This window comes from Cygnus atratus, chromosome 16 (genome assembly GCF_013377495.2).
Source record: "Cygnus atratus isolate AKBS03 ecotype Queensland, Australia chromosome 16, CAtr_DNAZoo_HiC_assembly, whole genome shotgun sequence".
In the NCBI taxonomy this organism is placed as follows: Eukaryota; Metazoa; Chordata; class Aves; order Anseriformes; family Anatidae; genus Cygnus; species Cygnus atratus.
In genome coordinates this window covers 3,205,476-3,231,484 of record NC_066377.1, presented here as the reverse complement: position 1 = coordinate 3,231,484, position 26,009 = coordinate 3,205,476, and the positions used below count along the sequence as shown (strand labels likewise).

Sequence of the window (26,009 nt, the reverse complement as noted above, 5' to 3'; positions counted from 1 at the left end):
GTTGGTTTTTGGTTTTTAATTCTTGATTTTTGCAGATTCAGTTTCTCCTAGTTCCTTGCTGGCAGAGGAGCATTCATCCTTGCACCAAGGCTAAGCCCATGTAGCTCCAGGAAAGGCAAAGGCTGTAACTGTTTCTGCACCATCACCCTACACATCCACGCCAAGCTGGCTGGTGGTTGCAAAATTTGCTGAAGGATTGATTGATTGCCTGAAGAATCAGAGCAAATTCTGGAGAATCAAATCATTTCAAGAAATCTTTTTGTTAATTGAACTCTGTTCCACTATCTGCCAGTTCATCTCACGTCTACTTTGTGGCAGTTATCTTCATTATTACCTCTGTGTTCACCACGTAGTGAAATACGACTTTCTTTCATGAAGTGGTCATTACTGAGCAAGAAAGACTCCATCTAAATTTTCTAACCTATTTCTCAAACCCTGTCATTAGTCTGGCTTTGCTGATGTTTAGCAATTTATTGTATGAATGCACCCTTCCACCCAAATCATTTTCTAGACTTTTTTCCTCCAGCATTCAGCCCTGGATTCAAAGCTGGGTGTGCAGTTTTTCTATTTTAGGCACTGACAGAAAGTCTTGTACTGCACTGAAAGAGAACTGATTTTGGGTTCAAAATCCGTACATGATCTTTGTGAGCAAAAGCGAAACAATGCAGTCTGAATTCCTGTATATATGAACTGGGAATATGCCTTGCTTGTACATGTATAGGCTGTCTCACTGTAACAACCTCTCAAAATTTCCCCAGTTATAACCATATTGCCCTGCTATGCTCCCCTTAAAAAACTCACTCGGTATGATAAGGTGTCCATATTTCCATGTGTTTAAAGGAATAGAAGGACAGTAATTAATTGTTGTTAACAAAGAACATCTTAGGATGAAAAATAGGTGCACGCATTTCCTTTTCCTTCCTCCCAAAGTAAACCTGAATACTGTATTACACCGAATCCATCCCTGTGGCTTTTCAGGACCATGCAAGAGCTGGATAAAGCTCCTCTTCTAGATGTTGTGAAGTCTGAGCCTGAAATAAGCTATTCTTTTAAAAGTTCTTTGCACCAGTGAAGGGGTCTTTATTTCAACACAAGAGGTGGATTATCTTCTTTAAAAGTTATTCAGGAAAAATATCTTGCACTGCATTTTCTTTGTTGTATTCCTGGAGTCCTCCATGAAAGAAACGTTCCCTTGTTTCATAGCTATAGCAGTACTAGATCAATTTTGGCAAAGATACCATAGAATCACCTGTTTGCTTCTCTGTTAGGATTTGTCAAAATTTGCCCTAGGAGCCAGAACAGTTTGTTTGTGATTTATGAGAAAGTTAAGAAAAATTGCTGTTGTCCAGAGAGTTCCTGTGCTCAGTAAACACCTTGCCAAATCAACCAAAGTTTTATTTCATATAAGCTGTTTTGTTGTTGTTGTTTCTGTTTTCCAGACTGTTTCTGTACCTGTAGTTCCCCAAACAGCTCTGATCAGATTTTCAAAAACTCTCAGGCAGTGAATGCAGCCACAGTCAAGCCCCAGTATCACACTGAAAGGCACTGAATGAGCTCCCTGTCTAATTCAGGCTGAACTGAATTAACTGAATTAACTGAAACTGATTAACCTTCCTGACCATTTGTTTGTCAGTTTGTTTTTTTTTTTTTTTTTTTTTTTTTTTTCAGTTTCCTGCCTGCCTCCTCTGGCTGTTCTCATTCAGTTTAGCTTAGAGCAATCCCAGGGTTGCTCTACATTATGGTCTGGGCTGTTACCTAACCCTGGGAACCCTTTCCCTTGGGGTGGCTGCACCATCCATCAAGCCATAACAGAAGAAAATCCCTCTGCAGGGACCCTCTGCCCACCCCAACTGGGTTAAAATATTTTTGAGTCTCTAGGCCAAGATCCTCTAAATGAAAAATCATCCATGTAAGTCTGGCCATGAGGAGGAAGAGAAGCAGCAGCAAAGCGTGAGCTGTGCTTAGGGGTGAGGTTGCACTTCGGGGATGCTGTGCTGCACCCGTGCTCACAGGGCTGTGAGCTGGTGCCCCTGCAGATCTGCTTCGATCTGTGGACAGCTCAGCAAGTGCATTAGGGGTGAAATGTCCCCAGGTGAGTACACAGAGAAATGTTCCTGGCAGTTCACTATGTGAACAAACCCTTCCTCTTAGGTTTGCATTCCCCATCAGGTCCTGCAGCAGTGTTACAGAGGAAGCAGCAGGACAGAAATGTGACTTTTCTGTGCCCAGGCAGCTGCATGATGCCATCGCCTGTAATGGCAGGAATGGAGTTCAGGGAATAAATGTCCTCTGCAGCCTCGCATTCCTCTTCCTGGTAATAACCAGGAGGGACTTTCTCATCGCTCAGGGAGGCTGCAGACCAGCACCAACATCCTCTCCTGCCTCCTCTCCTCACACAGCGAGTGGGACGCTAGCACTGGCTCGGAAGGAGCCCAGACTCAGGCAAAACCAGTGTGCTGTAAAAAATGGAAGGATGTGGGCTCTTACAGTGAAGAATAGCAGGAACGAGCCAGATTGCACAGCACAAATAAGACACATTTACAGCAGGTCACAGTGTGCTTTGGAAGGCACAAAGTGCCAAATTTTTTTGCTTGCTGAAGTGGCACAGAGTGACTTGAAACCAGCGTAATGTGTCCCAGGAAAAATTCCACTGGGAACTTTTCAGAAGCCAGTCCTGGGATGATCAGGGCCTGCCCCTCTGCTCCCCTCAGGAGGAAGCTGCAGGCCGCCATGAGGCCTCCCCTCGGCCTGCTCTGCTCTGGGCTGAACAAACCAAGGGCCCTCAGCCACTCCTCATATGCCTTGCCCTCCAGACCCTTCACCATCCTTGTAGTCCTCCTTAGGATCCTTAATAATAGCCATCTGCCTTCAATTATTATGGGGTGTCAGAAAACAAGGTCACGTTTCCTGAAAAACTTCGGCACAGCGTGTGGGCCAGGGCCTGGGCGGGGGGATGCAGGCAGCAGTGAGCACTGCGCGCCGTGGAGCAGATCTTTTGGAAACGGAGCCGCTGCCCCCCAGAAAACCAGGGCTGGGACAGTGGATGGCATCTCTGATAACCGAGAAGCAGGGGAACTGCCCTGCCCTGTGGATACCAGCGCCATGCTCAGGCCTCAGGGGCTGCGGTGGAAGCCCCTGGCTGCAGCAAATGCAAACTCTGTCTCTTTGTGTTATATTTGTTCCTGGGGTAAAACAGGATTTTTGGAGGGAAAGCCAGTGTGGCAGTATGTGAGCATGTCTGCCCACGTGTTGAGCACTTAAATTGTATATGAAGATAAAGTGCATTTATTGCCACAAGGAATCTGGTCTGGGCTTGTTGCAGTAACAACTCAGGGGACCCAAAATATGCTTTTATGTCTGAACTAAAGCGGTTGGTATCTCCTGTGTGTGTCCAGATGACATATCTGGCTCTGTCTGAAACACACATTACAATGTCTATCAGCCAGTGCATCTGTTAATTTTAAAGGAGCTTTGCCAAAGTAGAGGGATGAATGTGAACATCCAGCACACAGACGATAAGACCTGTACAAGGTAACTGGACACCTCATTTCCCAGCTGTCCATTCCCAGAGACTGACCCTTCTTCCGAGTAATTCTCTGGCCAACATCATCATACGCATCCCAGTGTGTTCTATTTTTCCAGTTTCCTATTTTCTTTTAAATCTGCCCAGGGACACAATGCTGGGATGTGTGATTATTGCTCTGTTCTGAGCATGGTCTGTCCTTTTGCCGACCCACACATCACTGTGCTCACACTGAGAAGTCTCAGCAGGTTCCTCTGCTACAAAAATCAGAAGCAATAAATATCCCGTGTATCAACTGCTTTGATTTAAAATACTCTCCTGAAATCAGTCCAGCCAAACACACTAAATAACATGCAGCAGTTGGGAATCTTTTATTGCTCATCCAAACTAGCAATGCTTTATTTTGCAATATGTTGAGTTTAGGAAGGGATGCACTCCCATGCCTATAAGTAATGATGCATTCAATATTGTCATCAACAAAGCTGATATACGTCCATTTTTCTAGCACCCCTTTCTCCCTCACTTTCTTGTTTTTTCAAGTGCAGCATCCTTAAAACAGCCTTGTGATCCCCAGGATTTTACCTTCCTAACCCACCTTACACAGTCCTGGCTTCTAAGGATGTTTGAAGAAGGGAGTACCTGTCCCAGTGAGTCTTCTGGGATCTGCTTTTAAAGGCTTGAATCAGCCCAGCACTATTTGACTCAGGAACCTTCTCTAACAGGTATTTAGGACTGGGACCTGGGACCTCAGCAAGGGAAAGGGCTGATGCTGTCTTTTAGCACCTGCTTCTCGCAGAGCTTTCTGTCTGATGCTTTCTGTGTCCTTCAGAAAAATCCCACCTGGACAAATCAGACTGCAATAGGGTTAATGTGAAAAATTCCTAGGGGTCCCCAGTTGTAACAGGAAAAGCAAAGAAGAAAAACACTTGGGTCAACATAAAAGGGAGTGAGGCAACCTGTGGGCCTCATATCCTGGGCACTGTGGGACCTTCAGCTCAAAGTCCAGGAAGTTTTAATAGACAAGGTCTTTGGGTGACATTTTCCTGCAAGATTTTAAGTAAATGCCTTGCTGTAACATTTGAGATCAGGCTCCCGTTGGTTTCCACGATACTTTTCCTTTTTAAGCCACAGACATACACATACAAAATATATTAAAACGAGCCCAGCTTAGCTAAAAGGTCGGCTAGTTCAGAAACAAACAGCGGGGATTTAGGTTGGAGGCTTTGGTGCACAAGGAGAGGGCGATGCGCCTCCGGCTCTGCTTTTGCTTGAAGGAGAATACCGACGAAATCCTTGCAGGGAGCAGAGGTGAAGTTGTGAAGAGAGTTTTGGCATTCATTTCAATATCCCACACAGGGAAGGGAGTGCACATTTCCCTCAGACCACACACGAGCGATGGGGAGACTAAAGGTGTGTTGGGAAGATGTTTTCCACGGAGAGGCAGGAACAGAGCTGGCGTCTTCCTTTGACACAGCAACACCTCTGCCTGGACAGAAGGTAGAACAAAAACTTTCAGAAAAGACAGGGGAGAGGCTTACCCCTTTCCATCTGGAGATAGACCAAGACTTTCTTTTACTTTCTTCTTTACAAAGTGACCCACACTTCTGCATGGGGAACGGCAGGGTTGCATTTCGGAAGTCAGACTCTGGGAAGCCAGCAAACTCCATCTCAGCTGGGATAAGCTGGTGGTAAATTTGCCAACACTGGTTTACATTTGAGAACCACATCATGATTTCACATCTAGTCATGCGGCCATGCCCTCAGATGGCCTCTACCAGAGGTGCAGGCTAACTAGTTGGGGTGAGAGAGGAGAAATGTCTTGGTATCCTCATCTGCTAGGGACACCTGAAAAAGAGCCAGCCTAGCCCTGTCTCCCTGACCCCAGACACCCAGTGCACTGCAAGGCACCTGTAACCACAGGACACCTTCAGCAGCTGTGAGACTGGTCTTTGGATCTTGTATGAATGAATGTCTTTTATGTCTTTTATCCCAGGCCATGAGATAAACCCAGATCTACAAGAAAAAAGAACAGAGCAGATGTACATGCCCATGCTAGTGGGAATGCTTCATGTGTGGCTGAGCCAGACTTTCCACGGAATTAATAGCATGTATTAAATTAATTAACTCCCAGAAACATCCTGCTGAAGCCTTTACTGATCAGAGCCCTCAGCCTGTTCATTAGGTGGTAGGTACCCTTCCAACGTGCTTTTAAGAAAGGAGAGATTTGGCAACAGACACAAACTGTACCAGCCTGGTAAAGCATTGACTGTAAATCAACAGCTGCATTGATTCCAGGTATCTGATATTTCAGAGCGTAATTAGGATTTTCTTTTAATTATATTTCTTGATATTGCCTGCCAGCACTTGGCTTGGAGGAGGTGGTTCACTGAGCACCCAGGGACAGCTGCTGGGACAGAGCAAGGAGATGTAATCTCCTCCTCGTAAGCAGCAGTGCCTGCATTGTCTGCGTGCAGCAACATGAGGCAACAGGATCCAAAACAGAGCATTTCTACAGACAGCTATTGATATAAACGTGCACACACACACGGTAAAATTAGACCAGCAGATGGGTAGCTTGTTTGTGAGGATAGCAATTGCTTTCCACAAGGCCAAAATGAAGTTACAGGGCCAGGAAGGGACAATAACTCTTCGTTATAGACAAGGATCCCAAAGGAACTCTCTTTCTGCCTCTGGGGGAGAAGTGCTTTAGCGTGGGAGCGTGGGTTTGGGCTTGGATCACAGGGCCAGGAGCTCCCCCGAGCTGGGGGGTCCAGGAACAGGGATGCTGGGCACACACCCCAGCTGCAGCTCTCCTTCAGACAGAGTCGGTGAGCACAGCCCACCACGTTTCGTGTCCCACTTTCCTTCTTCGGGATATTCTTGATCCATCCCCAGAACCCGTCCAAGGACCAGGACCAAGGGGTGAGAGCAGCTGGGAACACCAGCCCTGGCAAACTGCTCTCTGCTAACAGACATTTCATAACAGAGGCTTTTAAATGAAAGGAACATTGGTGTTAAGAGATTATTAGTCATTCCTTAAACTAGTGTGGGATGAGAGCTAGAAAACATCTCTCTCCGTATTTGTATGACTACATATGACTAAATAAATCTGGTTTTGGTCAGCCTTCCATGGTGACCCTGTCAGCCAGATTTAAGAAGAGGAAAGTTTGGAGGAATATTGGCTCTTGGTGGATGGCTGTGTAAAGTCCACTATGTCCACGCAGTGATTATTTGATCGACTGCAGGTTTAGAGACCTTCTTGCATCAAATGGATAGGCAGTCTACAGGACCTCGGTGCACTTGGAGCCCACTGGTGTTTGCGAACCCAGCATCTGTCCATGAATACATGGGAGAAATTACGGTCGTCTTTGACCAAATCAAGGATTCCCTGGATGGGATTTTCCTAGGTAGCCTCTGTGCAGTAGTAGAGAGATTTATCATGGAGACAGCTGAGTGAGCAGCTCGCTGGGGTGTTACAGGGAGCAGTCAGCTCAGCAGCCCCCAGCAGACCACTCAGCCATGCCCGTCCTGGGGGCCCTTTGGTGTGGAGGATCCCCCTTTGACCCTCAGCATCTCCGTAGCATCACTGCAGACCCTTCCCCTGCAACAGGACAGTTCAGAGACTGCACATCCCAAATCTGAGGATGGGAAATCTGATGGGATCTGATAAGGGAAAAGTCATGGGGGGGACCAAAGCAAAGCAGCTCGCTGCTGTCGTTGTGCTATGGGGCTGAGAAGTCCCAGGGCAGAGGGAGATATTTGTAGGTGTTTATTTTTTCCCTCTTTTAAATGCATTTCTCCTAGCAGCAGCAGCAGGGTGTGTGTTTGTGGGGGGGTATTTTGGGGGCTAGCAGTGGGGAAGTCCAAGGGGGGATGGAGCATCCCTCGTGCCTCTCATCTCCCAAGGGACACGAAGAGAGGATGTTAGCAGTGCTGGGACCCCTCTAGAGCCCCCTGCCAGCCCTCAGCTTGCAGCCCCGCCTGTGCCTGGCTTTGCACGGGATGGAGGAGAGGGGATACACGAGGGAGTAGGGGCTGGGGGGGGGGGGGTCCTTTGGGGCTGGGGCTGCAAAACCCTCGGCGGCGGCGGGGCTGGGGAGGAGGGAGCCGAGCGGAGGGGACGGCCCCGGGCCGGGGGGAGGCAGCTGCAGCGCGGGGGGGGGGCGGGGGGCGCGGAGCCTCCCGGCGAGGCTGTGCGTGTGCATGTGCGTGTGCGTGTGTGCGTGTGCGTGTGCAGGGAGGCTCCTGCCCTGCCAGGGCACATCTGGGCGCCGGGGAGCTGCGGGGAGGAGGAGAGCTCCGGAGCTGCGGGGCTGCGCGCAGCCGGGCGGCCAGGGGAGGATGCTGTGGTGGTAGGGGAGGGGGACCGGGCGGGGGGGGGGGGGGGGGGGGACGGACAAGAAGGGGAGGGGGCGAGTGCGTGTCCCCCGCTGCCACACACACACACGGGCACACGCACACACGCACGGCAGCCCGGGAGGGGCAGGCGCCTCCTCCCCGCAGCCTTAAAACCGGCCAAGTCCCCCCCGGCGGGGCGCAGCGGCGGCTCCCGGCGAGCTGCAGCCCCCGACGGGGCGACCCGGCCCCGGGATGCACCCGAACGGTTCTGCCCCCGGCGACCCCCCCGGCCCGCAGCCCAGCGCCTTTACCAACGCCTCCAACCGCTCCGACCCGCTGCTCCCCAAAGGGCCCGACGAGGAGGACCTGGACGTCAACACGGACATCTACTCCAAAGTCATGGTGACCGTCATCTACCTGGCTCTCTTCTTGGTGGGCACCGTGGGCAACTCCATCACGGCGTACACGCTGGTGCGCAAGAAGTCGCTGCAGAACCTGCAGAGCACCGTGCACTACCACCTGGCCAGCCTCGCCTTCTCCGACCTCCTCATCTTCCTCCTCTGCATGCCCATCGAGCTCTACAACTTCATCTGGGTCCACCACCCCTGGGCTTTCGGGGGGGCCGTCTGCAAGGGCTACTATTTCCTGCGGGACGCCTGCACCTACGCCACGGCGCTCAACATCGCCAGCCTCAGCGTGGAGCGCTACATGGCCATCTGCCACCCCTTCAAAGCCAAGAGCATCATGTCCCGCAGCCGCACCAAGAAGTTCATCAGCTGCATCTGGATTGCCTCCTTCCTCCTTGCCATCCCCATGATCTTCACCATGGGGGAGATCTACTTCAAGAAGCAAGATCCGGACTCCCTCGTCTGCACCACCATCGTGGACGCCTCCACGCTGAAGACGGTCATCCAGGTGAGGAGCCAGGCGGCCGGGGATCCTGAGTGCTTGGGGTCGGGCAGCCGCCTCCTTCTGCAGGCTCTGATAGCCCAAACTTGGCAGAGCCAGGAGGGGAACGGGGATCTGGGACCAGGAGGAGCCGGCTTGGGTAGGGGGGACCCCGGCAGCCCTGATGGGACAGCCTGGCTTGGGGTGGCAGCAAAGGCTGGGGGCTCAGGGGGCAGCTCTGCTCGCTGTGAGCCTGCACGGGGGTTAATCCTGCACTAGGATAAATCCCACATGGGGTTGAAACCAACCTGAGCCAGTGCAGCCCCCCCCCAGAGCAGCTGTCCCAGTACAGGCAGTGTGTGGAGCCCACCCGGTCCCAGAGCAGGATCCCCCTGTGCCGCACACCCAGGGGTACCCCAGCCCCGCTCCGCTGTGCGGCCACTGCCCCGGGAGCAGCGGAGCCGGGGCGCTCGTGTGTCCCCCAAATGTGGCAGCTCATCGCCAGAAAAATGCACAGATCTCCCCCCCCAGCATCGCCTGCAGCTCCCCTCCTCCGGCTGGAAAGGGGCCAGCAGGAGCAGGGAAAATAAAACCGCCTCTCCTCCCCCCTCCCAGCTCCTTGGGTTGATCCACAGCTCCATTCCTCTGTGTAGCACCAGACCCCGATGTCAGAAAGTTTCGGGTGCAAGCATAGGCTTCGGAAGGGAACGGCATCTTCAAAGCCAGCAGCTGGTGTTTTGGCTGTTTCAGGGAAATCCATAGCTGGTTTAGCTAGCAGACCCCTTCCCGAGTTCAGGAAGGCTTTGCTGGTCTCCACGCACTGCTAAATCGAACACTCCCAGGCGTGGAAAGGATTTCAGCGTCAACACTTGCAGCGCTCCGGTGCTCTGAGGGCTCGAAGCATTTGTTCACTGGAGCATTAGGCTTGAAAAATGTAAGAGGAGTGGAAGGAGAGGCGGAAAGAGCAAGACGCCGATCTCCATAGCTCCTTTGCTGCCAGGCTTACATGTGATAGCTCCTCAATCTTTTATTTGGAACATGAATATTAGGTGGGTTTAACCAGTAGCCAATTAGAGTTTAAAACTGCAAGTGTACTAACGCCTTTGAAATGTTCCTGCAGCCAAAGGGAGGGAACGTAAATGGAAACAAATCAGAATCCTTTCTCCTGCTAAAAGGGGGCGAGGGTACAAGCGGGTAGGTTTAAGCCTGGAGCCGTTAGATGTTTAAGCATGTCTCTCCAAGTTTCCCACCGCTGCCCCCATAACCAAAAGCACTGAATTCCCTCTGAATGTTGTCCTGGTACCTAACTTTCACCTTGAGATCCTGGAGGCTGTATTTCTCCTGTACATGCTCTGTAGCTTTCGCCAGTGGCAGCCCAGCGTGCCTAACCCAAATTTTCTATTCTCTTGAGGAGACGTGAGCCATCTGATTTGAGAACAATGTGGTTGAAATGCATTATTTCCACTCATCTCCCTTTTAGGATTAAACTCCTGCTCCGTGTTAACATGATAGGGCTAAAGAGAGCGGATTATTTCCTAGCTACGTCTTCGGAGATTACGGTTTAAACAATTCTCAACATATTTTACTGTCTTGCTATTATTCAGGATCTACCTTGTCCTGCTGCCCAAGTAAGAAGTAGGCAGATGTGAACGAATAACATGTGAACTTTGCCTGTGGGCTTTTCCTTGTGCATTTTAAGCTCACTTGTGATTTAATTTAAAAGTAAAAAGAAGGAGGTGATTACTGGGGGGAGCTATGGGGGGGTGAACACCATACCTTTCCTTCTCAGGGGATCTGGCTAGAAATGTGGCTTTGCTTATTGGGAAGCTTATTTAAGGGCTTGGGCTCGTTCCTCCAAGCTCTGAAGGAGCACACACACAGTGTGAAGCAGGGCCCCGGCCGGGGAGGGCTCCGGAGTGAATAAGCAAAGCAGCTGCAAGTCAGGTCTGAAGTGCATTAATGGAAACCATCGCACAGCGTGTGGTCGGGGATTCTCACCTCATACGCTGTGCAGAGGTTTAAAAAAAGACAAATAATGGAAGACCTGTGAGAAAGGGCAGCGGTGATGTGGGAGAGTGATGCGCAAAGGTCCTGCAGCTTGAAAGTCGGAGCCCTTGACTTTTGCAGAGGATTGAAGCTGCTTTAGAGCAGGTCTCTACATCTCTTTGCGTTCATTTTCTGTCCTTAAATTAAGCAGAGCAGTGATACACTTGCTCAAGCTGGCAAATCTCTGGTAATAAATCACTCAACATATTTCACTCTTCCTGTTTGGCATACTGTCTAAAGCAAATCGGGATGTTTTTGGAAACCATCAGTTCTCCGAGAGGTTTTATTTGGTGACTGACTGCAAGCCAGTCCCCGAACAGAGCAAATGTAGCCATTTATAGACTCAGAGCCCACTGAGAGCTCGGATAAGCCCAGGAGAACACTCCTCCCTGGACTGGAACAGCCTTCCCAGGATGAATATTTGAGGGTATTAATTTAAGTCTCTCTTTGAAAAGATTCCTCGCTATTGGCTTTGAATCTTTAGGTTTTAAAGGACAATCCCAAGGAAAGCTAGACTGTGCGGACAATTAGGTTCCTTTACAGTAAGAAAAAGAAGAGTAACTATTCAAACAACACTTGGCATATTAGATTTTTGCTCGTATGACTTAACTCGTACCACTAAAACTGCACAGCACCTGGAAGAAGCAATTACTGGTATTGTTGCAGTAATTACAGACCTCTCGGCGCAGCACACCCTGGTGAGCAGGCAGAGCACCGCGTACGACGTGCTGCGGCTGTCACCACGCCGGGCTGAGCCACGGGCACAGCCGGGCACCCAACAGCCCACCTCTGATAGTGAATTCTTTACGACAGCTCCCTGCCCCGGCTTTGGTTATCACCATCCTTGCAGGATCCTAAATCAGGCTGCGAACCTGGTTTGTTCTGTGCTCCCCAGCGCCAAGCCTGCCTGTTACTTCTCTTCGTTAGGGATTCTGCTTTGAATACTGGCATCAGTTTGGGGTATGGTGGCAGGAATAAGTCCATTATAGCTACATCATTTAGGTCTAGTTAACACTTTAACTGGCAGACGTCCTCTCACGCACGCTGCAGCCAATTTTATGGTGTTTTTTTCTTTCACACAAATTAAGCACTTCTCAAAGCCATTTCCATACAAGTAAATTAATGTTTTCATGCCACTTCAACTGGAGGAGGCTGCAAAAGCTACTCGCTGTGGCAGCACCAGATAAAAGAGCTCCAGTACGGAAGGAGATTGGTGCCCTGTTCCTTTGCGGGTCAGTATCTGTGGTTTTGGCTGCTGTGGTTTTGCTCTTGGCTCTGGGGCAGCTCCCCGGAGCAGGGGACGGCTGAGTGACTGCCCCACGCGCTGCTAGCACCATGCACTCTCCGTCCTGTCTTTTAAAAAGGTCTTAATTTGAACGGCCAGAGAGTTGTGCAAATACCATTTTCCTTTAGTGCTTCTTATTGTCTTACCTTGATAGCTCTTCTCCAGAGAGGTCCTCAGCGGACCTGGGGAAACCGAGGAAGTTTAAAGAAGTACCTGCGATCCTGCTGCAGCTCCCAGCACCCAGCACAGAGTCAGGCAATTCCTTCACCTAAAATCTCAGGATTTTAATGAATCCTGGACTGGTTATAGAGGCAGTGGAGACGGGGTGTGGGCAGCTCCCTGCCAGCCCCTAACTCAATTCACATCGGAGCTGTGCCGTCCCGCAGCGTCACCCAGCCTGGGCTCGGGTGGCATTGCTGCAGAACGTCCCCTACGCCACGGCAGGGCCATTTGCAACCTTTTGGTCTAGCAGAAAAGTGCTTCCTCCTTCCTTTCAGGAGGCTCGCTGTTTACGGGGCCTGGGCAGAGCGTCTGACACACGCTGGTGCTTTGCTGGCACGGCCAGCTGGTGTGAACCCGCTTGTTAAAACACGTGGCAGCAGCCTCCACAAACCGTCACAGCTCCATCGGCTCCAGGTCGCTTGGTCCATAGGGTAACTTCTGGGAAAGCACCCTGGGAGCTTCTGTGGCCCTCCTCACCGGTTTCGGTGGGCAGCTACTTTGACGCAGTTCTGCTCTGCATCAGCCCACCCTGCAGCTCCCCTCTTTGTTATGTTTGCTGGAGCCTGCTCCCAGTTCCGCTGAATTGTAGAGTAAATACCACCGCACACGAAACAAGCGCCTGCCCAGGGAGGTCCTCTGCTTTCTTTCTTTCTTCTTGCGATGCCTTTGAAGGAGTGTGCCGAAGGGCCTCAGACCTGGAGGGGATGGGACAGAAGGACAGGGTGCTGGAGCTGGGGGACGCGAAGTGCCCCAGACCTGTTCCCATGCTGTGACCTGTGCCTTGGCCGCCTGGAGTAGCCCCTTCTGGGAGCAGCTGCTGCATGGATGCTTTGCCGACTCCACACACACTTCCAAGGACATCTGTTCAACTCCCATTATCTGAGAGGCCCGGAAAGTTTTTAATCTTGTGCGTGGTGTCACAAACCCCTCCGTATGCCTTCCTGCAGTGAGGAGCACCCTTGGGACGCATGGGGAGCCCCCTGCCCCATGGGTGGTGTGGGCAGTGGGGCTGTGCCCACCACGTCCTGCATCCCCACAGGACACCCAGCGGGGCCGTGCAGGTAAATCTAGCGGGGCTCTCGCCGTAGTACATGAAAAACAGCCGTGCGTAAAACCCAAGGGCTGAGCTCTCCCCGCGTTTGCTTGCGCATCGTATCCAGGATTAGCCGATGGCCTCAGCTCAGGAATGCTGCGTTTATACCAGCGCTGGCTGCAGGAGCTGAAGTCGGCCTCTTTTCCTTAAGTCACAGCCAAAGTCCTGCTACGGCTTTTAATAACAGAACTGGTTTCAGTCACTCGCTACAGCTCCACACACTGATAACCCCCCCAACTTGAGCCTGGCTGACAGAACTATTTTGGCCACAGGGAACCCACGAAGGGTCTTTGCCCACTGGGCAAGCCCCCCCGGGGACCGTTAGCCCCTGCGGAGGAAGCAGCATGGGTTGGCACCTTGGCGGCAGGGCTGTGCCCGATTCAAGGTGTCCCATCAGGGCACGGTGCTCCTGTGGGTGCTGCCAGATAGACGAGAAAATGAAGGTGCTGGCGCTGGAGAGTGTCTGGATCCATCCCTGCAGTGGTGGAAAGGTACCTGCCCCAGGGTGATGCCTGTCTGTGGTGGTTTGAGCATCCCTAAGGGGCTGCCTCTTCCCACAGGCTGCCCAGGGACTTTAATTCAGCCCGACTAATCCCCGGCCCTTTACACGATGGTCCGTCTTACAGCTAGATCTGAATTAAATAAGCTCCTGTGTTCGTTGCTTTACATAACCACTTGGCCTGCTGTGTTTTGCCAGTTCTTACATAATTTCTTTTTTTTTTTTTTTTTATTCACTTGATTTCTTTTTTCCTCCTCCCTCCCCCCCCCCCCCCCTTCCTGAGATGTCAGCTGGAGGGAATAAAAAGTGAGGAAATGCGGCCCATCAACTTAGCTTTTAGGTTTCCTCTTAACAGCAGTTTGTAAAGGCAGCAGAGATGAAGGTAATCTGGTGGTTCCTCTTCCCAGAGAAGAAAAAAAAAAAAAAAAAAAAAAAAAACAAACCTGCAGCTGCCTTTAATCTTCTTCCAAATCATTTAAAACAGCTATTTAATTGTCTTCTCCCTCCTTCCTCCCTCCTTCCCCTTGAAGGCTTGCACTCTCAGCTCTGTGCCGCATCTGCTGGAGGCTCGCAGATGGCACTCTCACTCCCTGATGTTTAGAAATGCTTCTGCATCCTGCCCAAGGCACCCGTGATGGCAACGTCCTGCTACGGGACCCCCAGGTGGGTGCAGAGCTGGGTCTGGGCATCGGGGCTGCCGCCGTCACCTTTCCCAGCTGTGAGGCTGCTGAAGGCTGTGGCAGGATGGGTGCTGCTGTGCAGAGGGGATGGCAGTGATGAGACGGGAGTTTGGTGGCCGTCCAGCCCTAAATCAGGTATGGGGAGATGGTGATACCGACAGCCCCAGTGCTGACATCCCTCCTTACCTTTGCTCTAAGCAGGTGAAGCTTAGGTATTACACCCGTGATCCAGCTGGTTGCTCTCCAGTATCAGCCACTCACCCCACGTGAAGCTGGAGGTGCTTCCAGCACCCATCTTCCCACGTCTCCATAGCTGGTGTCCCTCTCACAGCTCGGGCTGGCATGGCAGAGGAAAAGCAGATTACAAATTCTCACCTTTCCCAGCCTTTTTCCTGCCTTCGCACCAGGTGAGCACCCTGCGGTCCCTTCTCTGGTGTGACCATCCGAGGCCAGCCCTGCCTTGGCTGCTGCCCCTGCAAGGACACATCCGAGCTGAGGGTCTCGTGCAGAGCTGCCCCCACTCTTTGCCTCCTGTAGGTTCTGTTTCTTCAATCTCATTTCAAAGCATTGTAGGTGTGGGATTATAAAATAAGCTGACGATAAATCAGTCAAGATGATGAGTTATTCAGGAAACAAGGGCTTGGAGATGGTTCAGGCAAGGTGGTGGTGATGGGGTGCTGACCATCTCTGGGAAGTAGAAGTTTTTGAGCTGCTGTTTTCCTGCATTCACAGTATCTGTTGTTAAATCTGCTGTGGATGGGAGGGAAATAGCAGGGAGAGACTTTCATATCCCTGTACTCAAATGCCTGCCTGGCACAGGTGTGTGCATGTCCATCCTCCTCCCTCCCTGGTCCACCAGGAACCTGCCTGTATTTTGATATCTCTCAGCGCAGAAAGTGTGCTGCTGGACTTGGCCCCATGGGGGCTCCTCTTCTCCCAAGAAAAAAAAATAAATAGAATGAACAAAGTCTCTTTAACAGAACTTTTGATTGAGAAAGTTCAGTGAGGTTTCTTTGAAACTTTTAATTTCTCAGGGACTAGAAATGATTGTCAGCTGAAGACAGCAGTCACAGAGATGAGATTTTCCTAGTGGAAAAAAAAAGTCTTTCTTATCTGAAAGGAAAGAAAACTCTCTTATGAAAAGTGCTCATGAAAAACCTGGAAGCACCTCTAGAGACGTGCCCCAGGCTCTGTGCTGGGGCTGGTGGCAGCGGTGCTGGTGCTGGCTCCAGCAGAGCCACCCCTTGCCCCCGTGCCCGCCGGCTCCTCGCCCACAGTTTGCACCCAGCCTGCGGATTTACATCTCCCCAGATGCTGCACCCGGTGCTGTAAATCTCCCGTTATAAAACCTTCCAGTTGTCCCTTTGCCAAGTGCATTTCTAAATATATAGAAGACAGCCCAGACAGGGCTGGGAATATCATCTGATTTCAGCACCATGCTCCCTTCTCTTTGCAAATGCCCGCTGGTGCTTCCTGCCAACTACTAATCCCTCTAGATAATAAAGAATAAATTTAGGGTTGCCGCTGCTAGAGCCAGCGTGCGCTCTTGAAGCAAATGCTTTACCTTGCTTCGAGAGAAGCGTTCCTCCTTCAGGGAGCTCCTCCATCGCAGTCTGCGCTGAAAGGAAGGAGATGAGCAAGCACTGCGCATGGTGTGCTGCCCAGGAGAGCCCAGGGATCCTGAAAGCTCTCTGGGGGCCTTCGCTTCCACAAACTGGGGCAGCTCTGCTTTAATCTTTCCCTGCCTTCCCCCTTGATGAAAGACACCAGCAGAGACCGCACTTCAGATGCTGCCAACCCCCTGCCTCCTGCAGGTACGGGAGGACACCAGGTGTGGTTGGATTTACCACGTGTTAAAGCATTCCATCCTTTTTCCTGGAGCACTCCCCTGGCTTTTGGAGCCGGCAGGAGGGTTGCCTTTGCAAAAGGGTGAAGCCTGGCTGTCTCCTCTGCTAGACACCACCTTACATAGCCAACGGGTGGAGCTCTGCTTTCTGAGCAGGGGCTCCAGGAGAAACTCGCAGCCCACGTTCCCATGTTTCTGCCCTGCAATGAATCTTTGGTTGCCTTCCCAGCCCGGGCTGATGGGTCTTCTCCTGCCCTTGCAGGCTGAGCTGAATAACTGTGGTCTCAGTACCTGGTAGGACTGCTCCCTTGGAGAACTTGTTTAATGAGTCCATAAGTACTTGAGCATGTTCAATACCAATTTAATATTAAATTGCATTTCACTGCTATTCTGTGAATTTTTCAAAACCACCTTATAAAAATGAAATGCACGCAGCCACTGGGAAAGTTTAGCTCGTTGCTTGCATCATCCTCTTGATTGCTCCTTCCATTTTATCCTTAAGGGGACAATTTATACATTTAATTTACTCTTTTCATTCAGAAGAGAAACTCATAGGAATGGCTTTCCCTCCCCAAAGCCCACAATTATTTATTTTTTTTACCACTGTCAGTTATGGTCTTATGACTGTCATGCTTACATGTCCTTTAACTCCAAGTGTGTGATAAAGCACTGTAGGAGGGAAGGGAAATACAGCTCCAGAGCAGCCCAGGAGAGCTGGGGATGGAAAAATCCCTTCAAAGGGCAAAATTTTCTGCAGGCATGTATGTGGCTAGAAAGCATGTCAGTGCAGAGAGGAGCAGGACACACAGCCCGTCCGTTCATCCCGGTCCAGCCCCGAGACAAAGCAGTGCCGGGAGACAAATCCTTTAGCAGCAGAGGCTCCGAGACGCAGAAGAGTCAGGGAGAGAGATTGGGAAAAAGCAGCAACAAAGAAAGTAACTGATAAGTTCACAGGCTCCTTTGAGATATGCCTTTTTAATTTTTTTTCCCCCAAAATCGAATTGAATTTTCTTTGCTCTTGTCCTCAGCAGCACAAGAGGAGGTAGGCTCACTGCCTCATGGCTGCGTGGTTTTCCTGAAGAAAATCCCTAATGAGTGCATGGAGAAAGCAGAGGGCCTGGGTTTCATGTTTTTGTAGCAGGTTGGTAAAAAAAAATAAGGTGGCAGGCTCCAAAAGCTGCTCAGGGAATTAGAGAGGGCTTAGCGGGCAGGGCAGCAGCCAGGAGGGCAGAGGGATGTGGTGCGATGGCGCAGCCACCGGCTGACTTCACCCCACACTGGTGCTCTCCTGCCTTTGTGTTGGTGCCACCAAGCTGAGCTCACCGCGGGGCACCAAGGCTGTTCCCGGAGCCCAAAGCAAGCCAGAAGAGCCCCAGGCCCTCCTGTCCTGCTCTGGGCTCCAGACAGTCGATCCCAGCCCAGCACCCGAATCCAGCAGCCTCCTCCCCGCTGCCCTACAAAGCAAGGGGGGCAAGCAAATCCCTTTGCTTCACACCCTGCACACTGCCCGGCCCTGCAAAACCCCTGTGCTGGCAGCTGTGATGGTGCAGCAGGTTTTGTGGGGAGCACCAGCACCTCCCAGGGCTGAATCTCCTGCAGCAGCACCCAGCCTTGCGCCGGGGCTTTGACTGCCATAACCAAGGGCTTCAGCTCTGCTTGGATATTTATGCAGTCAAACCCGTCTATTACTTTCTCCACTCTCCGGCCAAGAGCAGTTTCTGCAGTTACTTACCTAAAATATCCGATGAATTCATCTCAGCGCCGCTTAGCACCAGCTTTGTTTTCCTTTTCACCAGAAAAGCAGGACTGGCTGTGTCACTATAAATAAAATAGTCATTCATCAAATGAAAACAACCACGTACTTGAGGTATTTTGCTGAACTTCAGCTCCAGCAAACCCATCCTCTTTCCTGCCACGCAGCACCCACCACCAGAGCCTGGGCTGACACCGTAAGCCCCGTTAAGGGGTTGCCTGACCCCAAAACGAGTTTCCCAGGGCACCAGTGGTGGAAGTTTCCTCCAGCGAGTTGGACAGCCGACTGCATCTGCCCACTCCATTGGGAACAGCGCTCACACTGGAGTCTGCAGTCAGCAGCGGGACGGTATTTGACTTAACTATGGCCTTTAATTTATTTATAACTGCATATCCAGCAGTTGATATCATATTTAATGCAAATAACGTTCAAGCGAAATCCCCACTGAGAGGCACATTATGAAGATTAACAGCCTGGCTTTTCTATTACTCTGGTTTATACGGTGCTGATTTGTGTTTGGTGCTTTTTAGACACGTGCTAAGGATAGTTGAATCGAGTAACCTACATCTAAGGCTGCCATTCCGCAAAAAAATCAGTGCTTGACATCCTGCTCTTGGTTCCACGGCCCAAGGTTTTAAAACCTCTGGGACATGCTGACATCCAGATAAGCAGGAAGGAAAGAGGAGAAAGCAGATGGGTATTGCACAAATGAGGGTGAACGCTAAATTTTGCAAAGGGCCATGCGGCCCTAAGCCAGGGGAAGGGGCCAGGCCCCCACAGCACCCTCGCCTCCCCCAGCAATGCCGGTGATGGGGACCTGCAAAGGTATACTCCACCAATCCCGCAACGTGCCATCTGTGGGGGTTTTATTTCTTTTAATTACGTAGCCCATTTCCATTTTAGACGAGCTGTCAGGAAAATTAATCTCGCCAAGTTTAAGATGACATTGAACACATTCTCGTGCTCTGCAATTATCCGCAGCTGTTTTATCCCCTTATACATTTGTGTGATGAATTTGTCAGGTGTAATGCTGTGGGCTCAGCACCTCGTTAGGGACTCTATTAATAGGATTGCATCTGTCCTTCCACCTAGGTCCTTCTGGGTCCCTCCCACCCTCTGGAGAAGTGACCACCCTGCCCAGGTCTCTCCTTGTCCCATCACTCCTGAGCACATTCATGTGTCACAGAGGAGAAATGTGGCCAAACCTAAGAGCAGCTGCCCAGCCAGGAATCAGTTTGGGGTTTCTTTTTGCCGTGGATCAGGCTTGTGCTCCAGCTCTGCAGAGAAGCTGCTTCGGGCTGTGTGGTGCTGAATAATGCAAAGGGGCTTTTGCAGGTTGTTGGCTCTGCGACTGGTGCTGAGGCTGATTTTGGTGCCTGCCCTGCAGATTGCTGTGGAAGTGCAGTTCTGTGGTTCACAAAGGAAAGACAAAACTGCGGGTTTAACCTGCCCCTTGGCTACTGCAAGCACAGCTCTTAGAGAAGAACACGCTGCTGAGCAGCTAAAGAGCCACGGCTGAGCGTATGGAGACCCAGAGAAAATGCTGCCTGGCTTCTTCGTTCCTTTCAAACAAGTCTGGTTGGGAAAGGGAAAATTGCAGGGCATACTCTAGAGGTTTTTATCATATCATGTATTGCTGTAGCAAATTCCATCCCTTAAATATTGCCCAGGCAAAAATTGCCTTTAAGGCTCTCTGGGGCTGCCTTTCCTATTGTGAGTTTATGTCCCCTGCTCGCACACAAAAAAGTCTGAAACCTCTCTGTTTCTTGATGGGAAGGTTGCTGGCTTCTTCTCCCTGCAATAATGGGAACTGTCGTTAAACTCACTGACTACTTAAGTGAAAAAAAGTAACTTACTTAGTTTCAATTAAAAAAAAAAAGGCAATAAGAAATCCTTTGTCAGCCTGTAAAAAATAGAAGTAAAGAGACAAGGGCAGAAACAGGGCAAGAAATGACAGTTTTGTAGACCTCCTGCTGTGCAGAAGAGGCCTTTCTGCCTGTAAAACAAGGCTGGATCTCTCTCAGAGCAGCTCCTACCTCGCTCTGCGCAGCTGTGGCTGGAGCATGGCCCAGCAGCCGCATGCCTGCTCCGCACCCTGCGTGGGATCACCTGGCCTGGCACAGGCAGGGACCATGCTCACCAGTGCCAAAAATCACAGCCATGCCTTCAAATCCAGCCAAAACACGCTGCAGGGTGGTTTTTCACTAATCCCATGAGAAGGGGCCGGTTGGAGTGATTTATGGGGCTTTTCCCATTTCCCAGTTTTATGGGGCTGGGACTGGTGGCTCTGGGGCCGGTGACAGTGCCCGGCAGAGGTCAGTCCCTGACTTTCCCTGCAGGATGACACTGTGGGGCTGATGCCGTCCTGAGCAGTCCTCATGACAGCAGAGAGCAGCCTGCTTTTAAGGACACGTGTATCGATCCAGCTGTAGAGATTATTTTGACTCACGCCCTGTGGGTACCGCTGATACAACCCCGAAGCCCAGCCGCAGATTTGCTGGGCACTAATTTCTTTCCAGCAGTGGATTTTCTTTCCCCTCTGGGAGGCTGATCCACAGCCCCACTCCTTGCACCAAAGGAATACCTTGACGTTCAGGGCAAGATGTGTTTCTCTCTATTTCCATCCTACAAATCTCTCCCTCCCTGGTGTCACGCAGGGGCTGTTTAAGCCCTGCCATGAGCTCCATGGGGTGCAAGGGATGCACAGCCTCTGGCCAGCTATTGCACCTGCCCCTTCTAGGAGAGAGACGCCTGAAAATTGTTATCAGCAAACACGGAGCTGTGAGTTGTGACTTGCCAGCCTGGGACAGCATTTGTTTTGATGGAGCTTTCACACCTTCATTTGATATTCTGGTAAAGTTTTGTTGGAGATAAGGGGTCTAGCAAACAGGCCTGTTGTGTCCTGTCACAAAGAATGAATTGCAAAGACTGCTGAAGAAAGCAGAGTTATTATCCAGGGAGACAAGAAATTCAGCTGAAAATAAGCATGGCTTTGTCATTAGCAATTGGCGCTGCCATTAACAGTTCTAGCTGCAGCTTGTCAGGAACGTGGCTCCTGCAGAGCTGCTCGGGATGGAAAAGGGGGCGACTCGGGGATGAAATGTGCATTGGTCACCCCTAAAAAAACCAGTTTGTTCCAGGACTCACCCACAAAACGCTTCAGCTTTTCCTCCTGCTTACAAGACAGCATTCAAGAGAAGTGGGCTGGTTTTTGGGTGGCACGGGGCTGCTGCCCAGCCTCTCCCAGCTGCTGGATGCAGTTCTGGGCTTGAAGGTGAAGGAGACAAGCTTGCCTGGAGCACCACTATCAATCCCGTGGCGAAAACGCACTGATAAAATAAACAGAGATTTCCCCGTTATTAATGCTGTTTAGATAACTTTGAAATGCTTATTATTCAAAGCAAATGAATTACACAACCTTTTTCCCTATTTTTGGCTCAAAAAGGGGGCAGTGAATTTCCTTTTTCAGCGCAGAACATTTGTGCTTTTCGCCACGATTCAGGGAACGTTTCTGCGCGTTGAAACCAGATGATTCACAGTGACACATCCTGTGTTGGCACAGGGCCTCATCCCAAAAGCCTCAATGCACCATGCGGTCCGGGCTGCGCCTCTCCAAAATTTGGGCTTGCAGCTGCAGTGACCCTTGGGGAACCGTCTGCAAGGACCCGATCCCTGCACCAGACGGGAGACATCTCGCTGCTCACCTTGCAGTGATTTCAGGTACAAGTTCGCATCGGAGCTGAGCAGGGCAGTCTTTCATTACCTCTCTTTAATTAAAGCACCTCCTAATTGGAGCTGTAGGGTTTTTTTTTTAATGCAGGACAGGTTTGGAGCAGGAAGGGCAGGAGCGTGGGTCCCTGCCCCGAAGGCTGTCCTTGCTGCGCTGCAAGGAAAGTCCTTTCCCAAAGGAGTTGTTCGTGGCAGCTCCGCTGTTGGGCTCACCCTTTCAGGTGTTACCTTCCCAAGTAATGACACGTGGCTCAGGAACTTCAGGCAGCTGTGACAGTACTGTTGTCCTCTAGCTTTTCCATTTCCATCCAATTAAAATGTTATTGTTTCGCTTGTCTGCGTGCTGAATAAGGAGACAGGGACAGAGAGAGCGGCTGTTTGGTAACTTGTTGTCTGCAGAGGTAAAGATGAGCATGAATCACCCTGTCACACTCCTGCTTTCTCTTTCCTTATGGCTCTCTGACATCGAATTGCAGATAAAGGGGGAAAAGCCTGGGTGTCAGTGACACTCGATTTGCTTTTTCCCTTGGGTCTCGTGGAGGGATGGTGATGTGCCCTGGCAGGCTCTGGGGCGGTTGCTGGCTGCAAGTGATCAGCATTTTGAGGGAAGAGGGGAACTTTCATCCCCAGCTGGTGCTGAGCTTTGGAATTTCAGGTGTGTGCAGCACAAAACTGGGGAAGCGGAGCAGCCCTGGGCTGTGTGAAGGCAAAGCCATGGCCCAGGTGCTCAGTGGAGAGCTGGGCACATGAAATGGGGGCGCAGGTGCAACAGGCAACATGGCTGGGTTTTGAGGCTGGGAGCTGGAACCTGCCCATTTAAAGTCTCCCCTGCTCCAGGTGTGTCCGTAGCCCTGAAGCTTCACGTGTGCCTTTGCAAGGTATTTTTAGCAAACATCAGTTTAGCGAAGGTCGCAGAGAAGTAGAGCACCAGCATGTGGAGGAGCTGTCATCCCGCTTCCAGTCTAGCAGGAGTAACACATTGACTTATTTATGAGCGCAGCCAGCTCCCTTCTCTCCGCGTCTAACAATCTGCTTTACCACTCCCAGCACAGGCAAATAATTTTACTGTCAACAACTTTGCCTTCTTAATAAAATCTAAAGGCATATTAAGCAAGATCTGAAGGAATTGGAAATGTTCATGGATTATTACTTTTTTCATTCTTTCCAAAATATTCCACTCTTCCACTGTCTAAACCAACGAACAGCAGACACTGCTCTGGCCAAAAAGGAGAGAGAGGAAATTATTTTTCAAAGCATGAAGACTGCTGGATTGGCTGCAGCAATTCCCAGAGGCTGTGCAAGCCTTGGGTTGTTAATGCAATGCTCACTTTCACCGATTTTCTGCTGCTTTGGCTCTAGCTCCACCTTCCACCCTGGAAGGTGGGCTGGCAGGAGGGCAGCATCTCGCCAGCCCCAGCAGTTCCCAGTTTCCTTTCCATCTCTCCTGAGCTGCACCAGCAGCCCTTCCTTGCAGGAGTAACAGAGCCTGAGAGCACAGCAAACATCAAGCAATGAATCAAACTTGCAAGATAACGTCCCATACTTTGTACCCAGTAGGAGAAACTTAATCTGTTAGCTGGAAAATGCCCGCGTCAAGCATGACTAATCTCAGCCCAGATGATACCTGGAAAATGAAGATATTTGGTGCTCCCTGCAGAGAAAGAGCAGGCGGATGCCTCTCAGTGTCACACTAGAAAGAAGATATGAAGAGCTGGAGGGAGGTGAAGGCAGAGGGCCATGAAGACCTGCAGCACCCACCTGCAATGTCCAAGGAAGTCCTGAAGCCTGGCGGTGGGTTTTCTGCCTGCATTGGTGCTCATGAGGATGCCAGCTTGATTTCGTTGATTAGATTTTGGTGTTACATCAAACAGTGCTTGCTGTATGAACAGTCCAGAGCCAGCTGGTCAGGGCAATGTAGTTAAGGCTGTCAACCACCAAGATGGGCTTGGCTGAAACAACGGAGATTCAAAGCTAAAATGTCCTCATGCTTCATCGATAGAATTATTTTTTATGAAAAATGCCAGTTCTCGTTAAACAATTGTCTGTCATAATTGTCTCTAAAGGTGTCATTACCGAGGAGTCAGCTGTCACTTGCACAGACGTACTCGTGGAGATGTCTCTGCCTAATTCTAATGAAACGGCCCCGCACAGCATTGCTGCAGGACACAGAAACAGCCCTGGGGTGCAACCGAGGGGTGTCACAGCTCGGTGCTGGCCTTCCCCAGATGCTGGTGGTGTCTCCAGGCTGCTGTGGCAGGAGATGTCGATCCTCCCTTGCCCTTAGCCATTTTCAGTGCTTGTGACAGGAAAACCAGGCTCAAAGACTGCAGAGATGCAGCAGCACTCCTGCCACTCATTCTCCTTCATCCTCTCTCTCTCCACTGGAGATGTTCCTCCTTCACTCGGGAGAACAATGGGTTTTGTGGCTTTGGAGTGAAATAATTCACAATAAAAGGAAAAAAATATTGTGTTTGGATCAAACCAAGAAGAAAGATTTCAGAAATTTTGCAGAGATGAGAGAAACAAAGCAATTAGTTTGGGGTTGACCTACAGCACTTTGTTTGTGAATAAAGCATTTAGTTTGAGCTGAGGTGAAATACTTTTCTTCCTATTCGGCTTATAACCCTTCCTTCTTTTTTATTTAGTTTAGGACAGTTCTGAAATAAAGCAGAAGTTCAGCATGTTTTTTCACTTAATACGCTGAAACGAAATGTGTTAACATTTGTCTCAAAACACTGCAAGAGTTCAACATTTCCCCCCTTTTTTTCTTGTCAAGACTGTTCATTGAATTTAACCTGAATCCTCAAGCAGCTTTTGGTCTCCTTCCAAAAACTCGCTGTTCATCAAATTCACCGGTCTCCGGAGAAGATGAGCTGCCTGTAACTCCTGATCCTTGAGCAAGGGCAGAACCGTGCACCTTCAGCTTGGGACTCCCCATCCCTTGGCATCAGCCTTCGCCCTGCGTGTCCTGCTGAGGCTTCCCCGCGTGCTGCAGCCCATTTCAGCAGCTGCCTTCCATGGGAGGGGGCAAAAAGACACAGCTTTTGCAGCAAGGGTGCACAGGGCAGCTACCCACAGCCGCTAACACGAGTACAGCAGACTTCAAGGGGCACAAGGTTTGCCCTTTCACTTAACCCTGGCAATTAAGGGCTGTCAGTTATTTGCATCTCCTCACAGGACAAAGACATTTTTCAGGTGTTTTTGTAATGTGTGTACCTGCAATTTGCTCAGTCCTTTTTTCAGCTTCTCTTTGCGTTATGACAGCACACAATATAGCCTTAAATGCTCAAAGCTTTTAAATTGTACAAGCAGATCATTCTGGTTATATTTTTCATACAGCTCTCAGTGTCTCACTGCACTGAGTCAAAGCATGTCTGCCTGGGCTTCATCAAACACTGAGCCAGGTTCCACTTCTTTTAAGCATTTCAATTAATGCATAATAAATAAGTAAACAAAAACATAAATTTTCCCCTAAAAGTTAGGCACAGCCTTCTTGGCATTGTCTCTTGATTTATTTTGTTTAAAGTATTGGTTTTCTAGCGTACCCTTTTTTTAGCCTGCTCATGTTCCTTCCCTGCTAAAGATCAAATGTTTTCCCTCGTCTGTGCCAGGTTTATACCAGAGAGATCCTGCAGGAAGAGTATTTAATAAGCTCCCTAATAGGCTCTAAATATAATAATCCAAATAGCACTCAACTGGCTGGTGCCTCTCCCTCTTTACGTTTGGTTCGGGCTCTTTATTTTTGCTCAGAGGTTGTGCAAGAACTCTGACCGTATCATTAACCATCAGACAAATCCCCTTTTTCATCTGTACGATTCCTGCTTTGCCAAGGGCTGAGCAGCTGAGCAGAACCTCTGCATGCTTTTTGGATGAGCCCCAGACAGGTCCCCGCCTGTGCAACGTTTCGGTGCACTCCGTCGGGTTTGAACTCTGCCTTCAGAATTAAAGCCATCCCTGGTATTACATGCACGTGTTTTGAGCAAAAAGCCATTTCTCCATGCAAGAGGAGGAAAGATCAGAGAAGGTGGTTTGGAAATTAAACTGAAAGAGCCATTGCAGGTCTGGCTGCTTGTGGCAGCTGAGCCCGCGAAGAGACCTGGGTCAAGG

The 26,009-nt window shown here is 50.3% G+C and overlaps 1 protein-coding gene across 1 annotated transcript in view; it reads left to right on the top strand.

The window, feature by feature from the left end:
• Positions 1-8,113: 8,113 nt before the first annotated feature.
• Positions 8,114-26,009, top strand: part of NTSR1 (neurotensin receptor 1) — a 47,671-nt gene continuing 29,775 nt past the window's right edge. Inside the window, exon 1 of the mRNA XM_035547987.1 lies at positions 8,114-8,776. Within this exon, the coding sequence (XP_035403880.1) occupies positions 8,114-8,776 (663 nt within the window). The remainder of the gene's footprint in view (positions 8,777-26,009) is intronic.